Source organism: Eulemur rufifrons, chromosome 3 (genome assembly GCF_041146395.1).
Source record: "Eulemur rufifrons isolate Redbay chromosome 3, OSU_ERuf_1, whole genome shotgun sequence".
In the NCBI taxonomy this organism is placed as follows: Eukaryota; Metazoa; Chordata; class Mammalia; order Primates; family Lemuridae; genus Eulemur; species Eulemur rufifrons.
Window position 1 is genome coordinate 83504089 of NC_090985.1, and position 14395 is coordinate 83518483.

The 14395-nt window shown below is 38.1% G+C and overlaps 1 protein-coding gene across 13 annotated transcripts in view; it reads left to right on the plus strand.

Moving 5' to 3' along the window:
* EYA1 (EYA transcriptional coactivator and phosphatase 1) overlaps nt 1–14395 on the plus strand; it is a 306480-nt gene that overhangs the window by 239177 nt on the left and 52908 nt on the right. For 12 of the 13 annotated variants that reach the window (XM_069466371.1, XM_069466378.1, XM_069466372.1 and 9 more), the window contains 2 exons: nt 189–328; nt 1689–1772. In XM_069466371.1, the coding sequence (XP_069322472.1) occupies nt 189–328; nt 1689–1772 (224 nt within the window). Of the gene's footprint in view, nt 1–168; nt 329–1688; nt 1773–14395 lie in introns of all 13 variants that reach the window. The other variant, XM_069466383.1, reaches the window with a different exon arrangement.

The following is a 14395-nucleotide window of genomic DNA, read 5'->3' on the forward strand; positions in this document are numbered from 1 at the left end:
TTTCAAAACAAATCTTGGAATCAGATATCTCATAAATTATTTACCAATGCAAATAAAAGATAAGGTAGGATTTAAGCAGAATGAAATGTGCTTTACTCTCCAAACTCCCCCTGTGAATTAAAACAAGGTTAATCTTGGCACCGTAGTGGTGGAAGTAAAACATGAAAGACCTTCCTATATTCCTGCAGAGTACGGTACAATCCACAGCCCATCAACACCCATTAAAGATACAGATTCTGACAGATTACGTCGAGGTTCAGATGGGAAATCACGTGGACGGGGCCGAAGAAACAATAATCCTTCACCTCCCCCGGATTCCGATCTTGAGGTATGTCATTGCCAATGCCCAAGCAAACAACAGTGTGGCTTAATAGCTAACTGATGGTTTTATGTACCTGCTGTGTAAATGGCACTGATCGAGGTATCTAGATGCTTTTATTATTGCTTTCTTTTTCGTATTAACCATAAAATCAAAGCATTTTTCTCTCCCCCATATTAACTATAGGTTAAGCATTTATTTCTGTTTTCTTCCTTCCATATTAACTATATGGTAAAGCATCTATTTCTCTTGAGAGAAATATAGTAAATTACACAATTCTGCTTGAACAAAATTCTGTTGTGCTCCTCTATATCATTGCTATTTCAATTAAGTGTCATTCTAAAAATGCTTAATAAAATCCACTTTGAAATTAAAGACATGCTTGTGTATATTGAGAAAGGAAAACCTGGAATGTTCTAAACTGAGATGGTAATCACCTTCTGAGACATGTTTTGGTGGAGTTCAAAAGCGGGAGGGATTAAGTGAGAACTTAAAAGGTGGTAGATTTCATAGCCTTGAATCCACTGCAATTAAGTGTCTGCTTTTTGCCAAAGTGAAATCTGATGGTGGAAAACATGATTATTTTGGCTGAAAAGATGAAATTTTTCCAGCAGAATCTATGCATATGAATCTGCACTGGTGTGAGTGGGAATGGGAAGAAGAAAAACAGGCTCGGGAGGCTTTTTGTGGTACCCCAAAGACCTTTTTGAAATTAATTCCTTCAGGTTTAATTCTAAATACCCCAAAAGTGTGTCTAAGAAAATGAGTGATGTGTCTGCTTAAGTTGTTAAATATCTATAACCTGAAGACTTAAAAAACCTAGTAAGAACAATGTATATCCCATCCCTTTGGTGACAACCCAGTAGGTAACATAAGATGAATAGATTATGTACAGTTTTAGTTTTTGTGTGCTATTTTTTAATACTTGGCTTGGTAAGAGTAAAACATAAGATTAGTTATTTTAATACTTCTTAATGAACAGAGGTTAGGGATAAGGAAAAGATAAAATGATTTTTCATCTCTCTATCTCAGAAGTTATAAACAGACCAGTTATAGCTCATTTTCCTTTCATCTTTTTGGAAATGAGACTGAGATTCTTTTAGAGAAGTAGAAAGGATATATATTATTATCTCTTTTCTATATTTATATTGATGCTGCAAATATAATTATCTTCTTGTACCTCATCTGAAGTTACATCTGAAGAAAAGCTAGAAGATGCTCTTTAGAACAGTTGTATTTTTTAAAAAAATAGTAAATTCAGATTTTTCATTTGTTTCCCATTTCAAGATGACTTTTTCATGTTGAAGTTAACTGAATAACAGTTTTCTCCACCAAGGCAAAGACACACTAATTTGGTTCTTCCTTGCAGAGAGTGTTCATCTGGGACTTGGACGAGACGATCATTGTTTTTCATTCCTTGCTTACTGGGTCCTACGCCAACAGATATGGGAGGGTGAGTACCAAGAGTCATCATTTTCTAATTCCTTTGGCATAAATATGCTTAGAATGTATTTATTTATTTTTTTGGTCCAACTGAATGCAATTTAACTTTAATAAAATTAAAGTTAATAAAAGAAAATAACTTTATTGATATAGTCAAATATATATGTAAGGCAAAAACATGTAAAGAACAGAAGAAAAGATTATTTTTAGGTCTTTAAAAATGAAATAGAATTTATGGGATTAAATTCATGCTTATTTAAGACCCCAATGAATAAAAGTGATTGAGTGCTATTTGAGAATGAAAGATTAAAATATATAAGTGACATAGATCTTCTGTGTCCTGTTTTTCAGTAGAGCAAATATTTCACTTTCTATTGCTTTCAGCAATTTTGATATTTTTATTTTTACCTGCTATGAATGAATGTCTTTATATTACCCTCTTCTATTTGCAATAAATTTATTTGAATAGTATGTGAGATTGAACCTCTGAATGGCAATAGGACAAATACATCCACATGAGGGTTGTTATAGTACTTACGTTGGTGTTGTAGGTAAAGAATAATATCATAGACCACCTTCCATGAGTAGAACTTCAGTTTCAATGTTGTGCATTTGGGTTTCTCAAAATGTTGGAAATTCTTTTTGGTATGTTGATGGTTTCATAATTCTTTCCCACACAAAAATCCTGTTGTTTAAAGTGGCTGTAGGCAATTTATAAAGTTATGAATATGATATTTCTCATTGTTTTAAATATTTAAAGAAATAACATAAGTCTTAGATCCTTGAAGCTATTGGATTGGAGCCTTAGAAACTGAATTCTTGTGTCTTAGTGACTCCAGGGGTTTATCACAATTAAATGTTAAAATTGATACCCATAAGATGTGTATGCTTTCATTATGAATCTGACCAGGTATTCACTCTTTCAATAAATGCTTACTTCAGTTAATTCACACAAGTGCCTGCTGTGACATGCAGTCTGGAGGAGAGAGTTGGGGGATCTGGCTTCACGGTCCAGCTCTCCTCCTCGCAATCCTAAAGATACACCTAATAAAAAATAGGCTAGAAAACATGCATATTTATAAGAGCAAAACATTCCACCATTTTTATTTCTTTTCAGAGATAAGATATCTGTAAAACACCTGTGTCCCATCTTATCTTTAAGCAAATTCTGTATGAGAAAAAGACAGTTAACAAAAATGCAGATTATAAAAAATAAGGCCATGGAATCAGTCAGTCAAAAAAAAAGTCTCTACTATATAACTAGCACATAGTAAGGATTCAATAAATACTAGCTGTGGGGCTTTTTTGTATTATTTCTTCTATCAATGCTATCACTCCCTATTTCTATAAAAACTACTACTTAAAAACTGAAGGTTAACATAAGCAGTTAGTAGGCTGAACCTTGAAGATCATCTTAACTGAGCCATTATAGTATCCCTACAACTAACTCCTGAGGAAGAACAGTGGTGCCCGGAACTCACAGAGAAGTGTTGCAAACAGTAGGCACTTAGGAAAGCAGCGCTGGAAAACCATCCAGAATGTCTCCAGTCTTTAATAGCTCTCATTAAGGGCCAAACTGATGCAAAAGAGAGTTGTCATGAGCAGTGCTCTGTCTACCATTGAAAGGGGCAAGCTGAGGAAGGTGTGGGGACACCCATGACCTCCTGACCTCCTGTCAGTCTTTGTCCATAAATTGTTGGTTTATGTATGGAATTCACACCTAACATGGAAACCCCCAGCTGCTTATAATATTTCATTCAGGTTCTCAACAATCTCTAAACAAAACACTCTCTCAATAATGCATTAGAAAATACCATGAGTTTAATTTTTTGATGTGTCAACCATTAGTATTTTGAGGCTTCATCAAGTATTTGTTTAGTTTATCACAGGTTTTAGAGCATGTGATAAAAAGTTTTATATAATTTCCAAAAGCCAAATGTTTATATTCTTTAAAGTATGGATTATTTGAGTTATTTAAATGTAAGCATGCCCCTTATTGATAAGTTGATGGGGCCAGGGGGAGAACTTGAGAAAGCCAGTTTTTTGAGAAAGATCTTCCTGAACATGACTTTGGGCCTGAAGTCATTGTAACAATCTGGAGATGAACGTGTTTGTCTGCTGTAAGCAGAGGAAACGGCAGGCACGGAGGCAGGGAAGGATTTGATGTTTGAGGGACAAAGATACCAGTGTGACCAAGCTTAGTGATGGAGATGGAAAGTCAACAGAGATGAGGGCAGGTTCCTAAGGGCCTCCCAGCCATGGTCAAGAGAGTTGATCTCATCGCACGGACCGTAGGAAGTCACTGGAGGACATCAAGGGAGGAAGCGAGATCTGGTTTACATTGTTAGATTACTTTAGCTGTATATGGAGAATTAATGGCAGGAGAAGAAGAATAGGGGTTCAGACAGGTTTTAGCAGTGATCAACACACTAGCAGTAGAGATAGAGAGAAATGGTGGATTCTGGATTAATGGCAGGTAGAGAATAAGATTTGGAAATGATTTGGAGTTATTGGGGTGATAGGCAGTAACTAAGAGAGAGAAGTACAAGTTGATTCCAAGGTTTTTGCTTTGAGCAACTGAGAGAACAGTCATGTATTTGTTGAGCTGGGGAAGAACTCAATTTGGAGGGAAAATGGAAAGCTTGGTGTTGGACAAGTTTGAGATGCTTAATTGGACGCCTACAAGAAGGCAGCTGGTCGGTGAGCCTGGAGCACTGAGGGACCATCAGGGCTGGAAATGTCAGGTTTACAGTCAACAATGCACAGTTTAGGGTCAGAAGCTCCTCAGACACTCTTAGCTTTATTTCTTCCTAAACATTTATTGAGCACTTTCTTTGTGTTGGACACTTGTGGTCAGCCTGTGGTCTCATTGCCCAGAGGTGTCTTTTCCTGGCAGGATGATTTTTTTTTTTTTTGAGACACAGTCTCAACTCTGTTCCCTGGGCTACAGTGCAGTGGCTTTTGAAGATGCGTTGCTGAGGATGTCGAATTGCAGCTGGAAGCATGCAAGAAAACTTACTTAATGTTCTCCTCATTAGAGAACTTCAGAGTTGAACAGAATTTGCCCTTAAATCTGATAATCAAGCTTTATAAAAATGTGGTTCAACAAAAATTCTTCCAAACAATATTAATAACGAAGCTGATCAGAATGTCTTGCATCCATTTCGTTCCCTCCCTGGGAACCGAGGAGAAGAGTCTTTACAGGAGTTCAGTGGCAAGACTTCTTTTTTGGAGCGCAGATTTCGTGGTGTTCCTGAGCATTGTTGAGGGGAGCATGTCTCTCGGCCTTCCTCTGCATGCACATAAAGAAACGAATGCCTGACAATGTGATCGCTGTTCTGTCTCGAAGGGAAGCGGATACCTGAGAAGTGGCTTAGTCACAGTAGCTTAGGCAACTCAATGAGTAGCCCATTCAGTAAGGGGATATAGGATCCGGTTGATATAATACAAAATTAGGGCATGTTACAGCAATATGTACAAAAAAAAAGGTATGAGAGTGTCCCACCTTTCATGTAATCCGACCTGTGGGAAGAAGGCATGTTGGGTGTTATAAGGAAGGCTTATTTTATAACAAAGGTGATGGGGGGAAAAAAGGGTGCTGGGTACAGTATAGCTTTGACTAGGGGAGAGAAAGAAACAGCATATTAGCAGGAAAATGAAGTCTATGGGTGTTACCATAAATTAGGATGTTTTGAATAATTATCTGTCCTAGCTGTTTTTCTTTAAAGCATTTTAAAAAGTTGCTTTCAAACTAACTCCAAATTCCCAAATGTTATTGAAAGAAAACTAATCTTGTTTTTTTGGTCAATGAATAGTATATTTAAAATAGACAATATAATTAATTTATTAAAATCAAAGTACATACTCAAAGCTTATATGTCAAATAAATATTTTGCTACTGTCCCCAAACATGATTCCCCTCTTATGGGAGGATTCCCCAAGACATCTACACCCAGTGGTGTGATTGTTTCAACACTTTTTTATTGTTGTTGAATACTTGTGTCTCGTGGGGATTTAGGCTAGAATGGGTCTTAAAAGTATTGAGTCTCTTTCCTCATTTTACACAAAAACCAAAACAAGAACACTTAAGATAGCATGAAGCTTAGCATGTGTAATTGTAAGTCCTGTTAAGAATTTCCTATGTACCCTGCATTCATTCAATTCAACATTAATGTTCTGTAACCACTTTTATTGAGCCCATTTTATAGATGAGGAAATTGAGACTTGAGAGAGGTCAGAGACCACTTAGAAAACACTTAGCACCATGTCTGGCATAAAATAAATATTCGATAAACACTAGTTATATTTGAATATAGGTAAGACTTGACTGTCAAAATATACTTGAATTCTGACATTGCGGCCAGTGACTAATATGGAGGCAATGTCTTCAAATTTGTGAATTAGCCAGTTTATTATATTTCATTCTGTGTGATGGAGCACTAGATTTTGAATTGAAGAAGATCTAGACTCTCTAATCCAAGCTCTAACTTTTCAGCTCTTTGACCTTGGGAAAATTATTTATTCTTCCTGAGCCTCAGTTTTCTCATCCATAAAGCCAGCTACTTGACTTGCAGAATTGTCTTAAGACTTTAAATTGTATCCTGAATGCAAAAGGCCCAGCAGTGTCTTATTAATGACAACAACCAATGGTAAGAAAGCATATGTCACGTGTTGAACTTGAGCTGTGCTTTGAGTATTTGTTTTATAACACACCAGGCTTCTAAGAGGATATCAGTTGTCATAGTGAGTTCAGATAAACTAAACCTCCCTAGTGAGTGTATGTCTTTGAAAGCAGTTTGCATAGCCCATCAGAACACTCCAGTTGGCCAGTAAAGATTGTTGTTCCTACTGTGTTTTAGGGGATAACACTAAACTCCAAGACCTTTTGAGGGAGGACCCTCTTGCATGGTGGTTGGTGAAGATGCTAAACTCTTAGAATGGCACCATTGCAGTATGATACCCAGTGTTATGGTTGGATTGTAGAGGATCTGGTTACTTAAATAGTACGATCTTTCTTTTGGAACCTCTAGACTAGATATTAGTAAACTTTTTCTGTAAAGCATCAGATAGCAAATGTTTCAGGCTTTTTGGGCCATATACCTGTCATAACTACTCAGCTCTGCCCTAATAAGAGTAAAAGCAGCCATGGCCAGTATGCAAATGAATAAATGTGACTGCAGTCCACTAAAACTTGATTTATAGTCCCCAAATTTTAATTTTATGTAATTTTCCTGTCTTATGAAACATTGTCATTCTTTTGGTTTTTAAAAATCTAAACCAGAGATTGACAGACCATACCCCATAGGTCAAATCTGGTTCATGATCAGCTTCTATGGGGCCTTTAAGCTAAGAGTGTGGTTCAAATTTTTAAAGGGTTATTTTGAAAAACAAAAACATAAGAACGTGTGTCAGAGACTGTGTATGACCTGCAAAGAGTGAAATAGTTTCCGTCCCTTTAGAGAGAAAAGCTGCCCACCTCTGCTCTAGATCATGCTCTGAGCTTTGTGTTGGTTCATTTTACTCCTGGCCTTCAGAGTACCAGGATCATTCAACTAGACTGTGCATGCAATGCAGACAGCGCATACATGCATCTGAGGCCCCGAGGACATACAGGCCTGCACGTGAATTTGCTAGGGCAGGTGAAAGGACTATAAAACAAATAGGCACAAAGCGTAATGGTATAAGCACAATAGAAATGCATCTTGTTCTTACTGGTCTAGAGTGGATATTCCAGGTTGCTTGGTTTGGACAAGGTTTGGTGGTGCCATCTTCACCGAGTAGCTTTGAAGCTTCTGAGATCATTTTCATCAGCATACTGGCCACACGGAGAAAAGGCAGGAGCAGCATTCCTGGGGGGGGTCTGTGGGCCAGGCTGAGACCCCCATCTAAGGGAGGCTGGGAAGTGTGGCCTTGCGATGTGCCCAGGAAGACACAGAGAATGGATTTAAGTGCGAATGGTAGTGGTCACAGCCCCAGTTCTCAACTCTTTGACCAGTGAGCAAAACCCAATGCACACTTTCAACCTCCTGGTGGCTCCGGCCATCCCAGCAGAGCTGGGCCCTAGCGTTTTGACTGCCCAGTGGTGCTGGTTCATCCATTTCCAAAGGACATCCCCCTGCTTTTGTTTTCTTCTCTGTATATCAATGCCAAATTAGATCAAAATGATGAAATAATATATGTCTCCATATATAACTTCTGGATACTGTAGAATAACACAGAATCTAAACTTTTAAAACAAATAGAAACACAATTTTTTTTTGAGCATCAGAGAGAGTTCCAGCTGAAGGAGGCTTCTTCATCTCTTTGCCTGCATCCTGAAGGTTGCTGTGCTCTTTCCTTTTAGCTGCCAGCCCCTTCCTCCTCACTGCCCGCAGCAGCAACTGAAACTCTGCTCTTGCTGCCTGTTGAACACAGCCTTAGTGTTCTCACGCCCGGAGGTGAAGGGGATGCAGTGAATGGACAGGATCATCACAGCTTCTCAACCCCTGCTCTGCCCTCCATTGTTCTGTGGCCTTGGGAAAAGCACCTTATGTCTCTGTGTCACTTGTTCTATCTTATTCTTCCCACCCTGGAAGCGATCCCTAGGCTGTTAGAACAGTGTAAAGCACCTAGAAAAATGCTCTTAAGCACTCCATAAATAAGAACCATTATTGCTTGCTTTGGGGGTTCAGAGGAGGCAATTGGAAATCATACATATTTTGCTGTGCCAGGTAGCAGAGGGGGAGAGGTGGAAAAAGAGCATCACAAGTGGCCAAAATCATATGCACAAAGGGTAGATATCTACAAAGTGTATTTAGGGGATTAGACTTGAAGATGAGTAGCAGAAAATGTGTTGAAGTTGTAATAAAAATATCGCACCTTTGTTCAGCTTTTACAGTCTACACTGCTATCTCACGTTAATTATCCAGTGAGTTCCTTCTTTGTACCAATAAGAAAACTCTGGCTCAGAAAAATTACTCATCCAGGGAAGCACACCTATCAGTTGGCGACACCAGTCTTCCAACAGGTCCATTGCCCTCAAAAGAGGGTTGTGGAGAGCCCCGGGTGCGGAGTTGCGTGCTGTAGGCACAGGGATGCCGTGTACAATATTAAAACAGCGCAGTGACGTGACAGAAGGGTAAGCTGTGGAAGATTAGTCTGATGGCAGAAGGAATTACTGTGCCGTACTTCTGGTAGGAAGTAATAAGGGCTAAAAAGTGGCTGTAACACTAGAAAGGAGAGAGAGAGCAGAGTGGTCACTAATGAAATCCTCTTCAGTCCTTTGAGCGGATTTAGCTTTCCCTTGGCACTGCGTGGGCCCCTGCGTGTTGAGGCCAATTTGGCCAGGTCCACGCTGGCTCTCTTCTTCTCTCTCCCTCTTTGTACCACTTCTTGGCAGTTGTCCCGTGTTTGGGATTCATGAGTTTTTTCCACAATTGAAATTAATCTTTGGAATGGTGAAATTCTTTCTCTTATTCTCTGTTAATACTTGGGTATTATTTTCATGATGTTGAAAGGGAGTCTCTTAAGTAAGGAGAAAATTAACGCAGTCAAGTGTCACATATCTAATCAGTAAAAATGACCTGATTAGCCCCACCACAAGTTTGGATGTTTTTTTTTTTTTTCCCAAATCATTCAGGCAGTAGTTCAACCACGATTTATTTCTCATGTGCATGCAATCTCTTGTGGTAATCCAGATTATTTCTTAATTGGCATCAGAATTACACCCAACTCCCAAAACTGGACATTTTGTGTCAGCTGCTCGCTCAGTGATAAGGCCTTAAAACTTGAAAAAAAGTTAATATCTCACTGATGGTCGGATACTTTCAGATAGCAGGAAAGACAACAGTAGAACCTTTGGGTCTCATTTGGATAACACTTTTGGTAATGTTTTTTTGAAAAAGAAATAACATTTCTGCATATGTATTTTTTTCTTCTTTCTGAAAGGGAGCTAATTTGCAAAGCTTAACCTTAATCCTTCTCCTGTGAACAGCCAGCAAGGGGCCTTAAAAATAAACCACTCCTGTATTCAGAGTGCCCATTCCTGTTTTTCAGCTTCTTTTTCCCCCAAAACAAAAGATCCTGAATGGAGAGAATTTTTAAATGACATTCTGGCCCTGTTTGTGGTTGTAATATTAGCATTCTAAGTAAGGAATTGTTTAAGGGGCCCAAAATGGGTATTTTTCTTTCATTTGATTGATTCTGCCTGGAGATTTGTCCTTGATTTGAGCGTACTTAACAAGATTTTCATGTGGAACAACAAATCCTCATAAACCTGCTCACATTGTTAGGATCACACCTCTGTGGGCCACCACAGCTCTCAGTAACTGCTTGCCAGTAGGGGCTTAGCTGCCCTTGTAGGGTCAGTACAGATAGAATTTGGGAATCTTATCTTTTATTGCACAAATTGAAACTATAAGTACCATACTCTGTGGAACTAGTCACACTTTCTGAAATAGTTGAACCATCTTCTAGTAGTTCCTTGTAGCCTAAGATTAATTACTCAAATAACCATTTTTAAAACATAATGCATTCTACTTAGTGATCCAAAGTAGAACAGCAATTGCTACAAGTTTGTGTAGATTTTGATCTCACAGATATAAGAGGACACCCATTCAAAGAGGAGAGATACAGAACACACTTATCATATATTTTAAATGTACTTATTAATTGAAAGTAGTAATAGGAAAATAATTAAAAGGCAAAATTAACTTTTTTGTGTTTTTGTAGGAACACTGTAGATACTTTGTAGAGCCCAATTACTAATTCAAAATACTGTACTACTTAAAATTGGAATAATTACTTAGATACCAAAATGATTCTTAAATGTCTGAACTTAAAGAATTTCAATTGGATAATTTATATTGTCTAATGTGTTTGTTTCCTTTATTTTACTGTTAATATTTTTTGCTTTTCAATTTAGAAAAATAAAATGATAAGAGGAAAGGAATAGCAGAGCAAAATGTGCAAGGGCATATAAATGACAATCAGAGCTGCATTAAAAATAGGAACGATTTTTCTCTTAATGCTTTACTGGTATATCTAAGCAATAAAGAGAAACTGCTTCCTCATTAACATTTTGGTGCTATTTTTAGTGGTTCTTATAATAAAACTGAAATGACTTATTCTTTTAGACTACACAAGAGCTAATGTAATGTTTGACATTAGTGGCATTGTTAAATCAACTCTAAAAATATCAATGTTATCTTTTAAAAATAGTTACGTAAAAGGTAGAGATATTTTCATGGTTAGATAGAGAGTTACATTTAAGATTTCTAGATAACTGAGAAGAGATATTTTGTTTTTATAATCAGAAAAATATTCTTTATCCCGTTCTAAAAGCCCAAAAGAGACAAACTGGTTTTCCTTCACCTTTCCATCTATTTTGAGTCTCAAAGGCCTATGGATACTCTGAGCCAAAAGTAAATAAAAATAGGTTAAGAAAATCATTTCTGAAGCAGCCTCAATTCTGTAGAGTGTTTGTGTTCGCCACTAAAAATAGATTGCATTGTCATTTGAAGCCAGGAACTGGGGAGTGTTACATTTTTTCTCAGCTTTGTGATCGTTTTATTCATATATGACTACCTTTCTTTAGCTGGCTGAACTGTGGGACTTTCATGAGACTTGTGTGATTCTTTTATGCATTTTGCCAGAATAATGTGCTTAAGTGGTGCTGGGCCAGTAGAGAGCTCCAGGAATGGAGCTCACAGAACTGATAAAAGACTGATATGGCCAGGCACAGTGGCTTGTGCCTATAATCCCTGCACTTTGGGAGGCCAAGGCGGGAGGATCACTTGAGCCCAGGAGTTCAAGACCAGCCTGGACAACATAGTGAGACCCCATCTCTATAAAAAATTAGCCAGGCATGGTGGCACGCACTTGTACTCTGAGCTACTTGGGAGTCTGAGGCAGAAGGATCCCTCGAGCCTAAGGAGTTTAAGGCTGCAGGAAGCTGTGATTGCACCACTGCACTTCAACCTGGGCGACAGAGCAAGTTCTCTTTTTAAAAAAAAAAAAACAAAAACAGTGAGAGAAGTTAGGAAAGATACCAATGTGCCTGCAGGTGATGCTCATTCTTTGGCATCTGTGTGACATGGTGATGTGAACAGTGGTGGGCAGGGGTCTCTAGTCAGCTTTGCAGGAGAGGGAAGATCTACTGTGGAAAGTCCTCAGTAGTACCAAGAGGTTGTGATAAGGATCTTGCTCAGTTGGCTGTGGATAGAGCTCAGGGCATAAAAGGTATTTTGTTGTTGTCATGAGGACAGAGCTGCTGAATTTACAGAAAAATGATGTATGCTTGTGTAGCACTGTCAGTAAAATAGAGTGGCTGCTTTACGTTTTCTTTAAAAAACACCATACACTCTGCATTCCAATTGTTTCTCCAAGCTTTACCCTGAGTGGGGTCACAAGCAGTTCTGTGACACGATTTGCTTCAGTTGTCCAGTCGGTGAAATTACATGATGCCTCTTCTCCCTTGCTTGATGTCTGTAAGCCACCTTCGTGAACATGGCTTCAACATAGAAAGGTACAACCTCCTGACGAGGTCGAGAGAATTGGGGATAAGCACATACTTCCTTCAAAACAGCTTTCACACTGCTATTTACAATGTAGTTAAGGTCAAATATCATGTACAACTACTGAAATTAGCAGTGAAGATGTAACTATGATAGTTTTCTGCATAAATGGGCAACAGAATAATCTGAGCAGCATGAACTTCAACCTGGTCACCGGAATAAAGCAAATGGCATGTAAGGATGTCCCCACTACCTCTCTTTCCTGGCGACCTGGAAGGAGTCATGGTGGCTTCCCATGTGATCTCCATTAGGACCACGAAACATGAGACTCCAGCAGAAGAATTTGTCAGAATAGAAGTAGTAGGTGGTACTCAGTACCTTAGCTTTCTAGCATAGAGTAGTTTAGTTGTGGATAATGATCGTGAAAACCATCCATGAAGTAATTCAGAAAATTGTACCACCCAGTGCACCCTTCTCAAGTTGCAAACACAAAACTTCCCAGGTTACGTGGACTGCAGTACCCAAAACACATGCCTGGCTACACACCTGTCTCCTGCCCAAGTCACCATTTGTTTCCTGGCCTGACACTAATGAGTTGTTCAGAAAGTCAGTCATTCATGATTTACAAAATACATACAGAGTAGTGTAGTAGGTGCTCAGCCGTAATTCCTGCCTTCAGCGAGTTTATAAATTAATAAAGGAGGCTCTTTGTGGGGGATGTATGAATCTGCAACTGCAGTCCATCATTGGGGTAAAACTATTTAAAACGAATGCCACTCTAAATCCACTAAGAGTGAAACTGCAGAATCTCTAAAGAAATAACAATGCTAAGAAGGAAACAAGTCTCCCTGTATTATTTGTGACAGGCATTCCCTAGTAGCTCCATCATTTAACTGGTAAGAAACAGCCGGTAATAGGATGTCAATGATCACACTAGCATTGTGGATCAGGAAACAAAAAACCGGGATCCGCAGGAGCCATATGACCAAAAAATAAATGCCAGAGGCCCTAAATGAGATGTTGCTAGGTTTACTGCTATTCTTAAATTACACTGGGATTTCTCCTTTGCAGCTGATCAGCATTGCAATTTGACACTGCTGTTCCTAAATATATGAGATGAAGATCCTGTGGCTTCAATAATAAATGTAGGAGTTCCTCTGGGTTCCTAGAAAAGAACAGTCCGTATGTTAAAAATGAGTAGAGTTAATACAAGCAAAGCAGTACCTGACATACGTTCTTGTCTATATTCCAAATCCTCTCATGTCTGGGTACAGATTACCCAAGCAAGTCCTAGCACCTTCTATTCAATAAAAGGTGATATGCTGAGGAACTTTACAAGGCTTTTGTAATTTTGGCTTTTAAATTTTTTGGGGGGAGGGGTCGGGGGCGTGGCATTTTAAATGTATGGCTTGCATGTGCTTTAAATTTTCAAAATAAATATTTTTAATCCATCAGAGAAAACCAATTTTGTCTCAGTGAATGTTTTTATATTTTTTTAATTGTTTATTATAGAAACTTCCAAACATACAGAAAAGTAGATGGAATAGTATGTATGATGAAACTCAGTGTAACCTCTCCAGCTGTAACAAATATCAATGTTTTATTTACATCCTTGCCACATTGCTCCATGTTCAGTCCTAGGATGATTTTTCAAAGCAAATTGCAGATATTTTATCATTTAATTTGTATATATTTCAGTATGTAAGAATCGATTAAAATAATTTTTAAAATAGAAATAGGTGGTATTCAGTACTTTAGCCATCTAGCCAAATTAATAATAATTTTATATTAACTAATCAATAGTTCTATTGCTCCAATATTTTTAAATTTTCATTTTTAATTATGGTAAAATAGACATAACAGACTTTATCGTCTTAACCATTTTTAATGGTACAGTTAAGTAGTTACCTTCTTAACCAGTTTTAACGATACAATTCAGTATTATTATTAAGTACATTCACATTGTTGTGCAACCGATCTCCAGAACTCTCTTTCATCTTGCAAAACTAAAAATCTATATCCATTAAACAACTCTACGTTCTCCGTCCCCACCCCAGTTCCTAGCAACCTCTAATCTACTTTGTCTCTATGAATTTGAGGTACTTCATATAAGTAGAATTATATGGTATTTGTCTTTTTG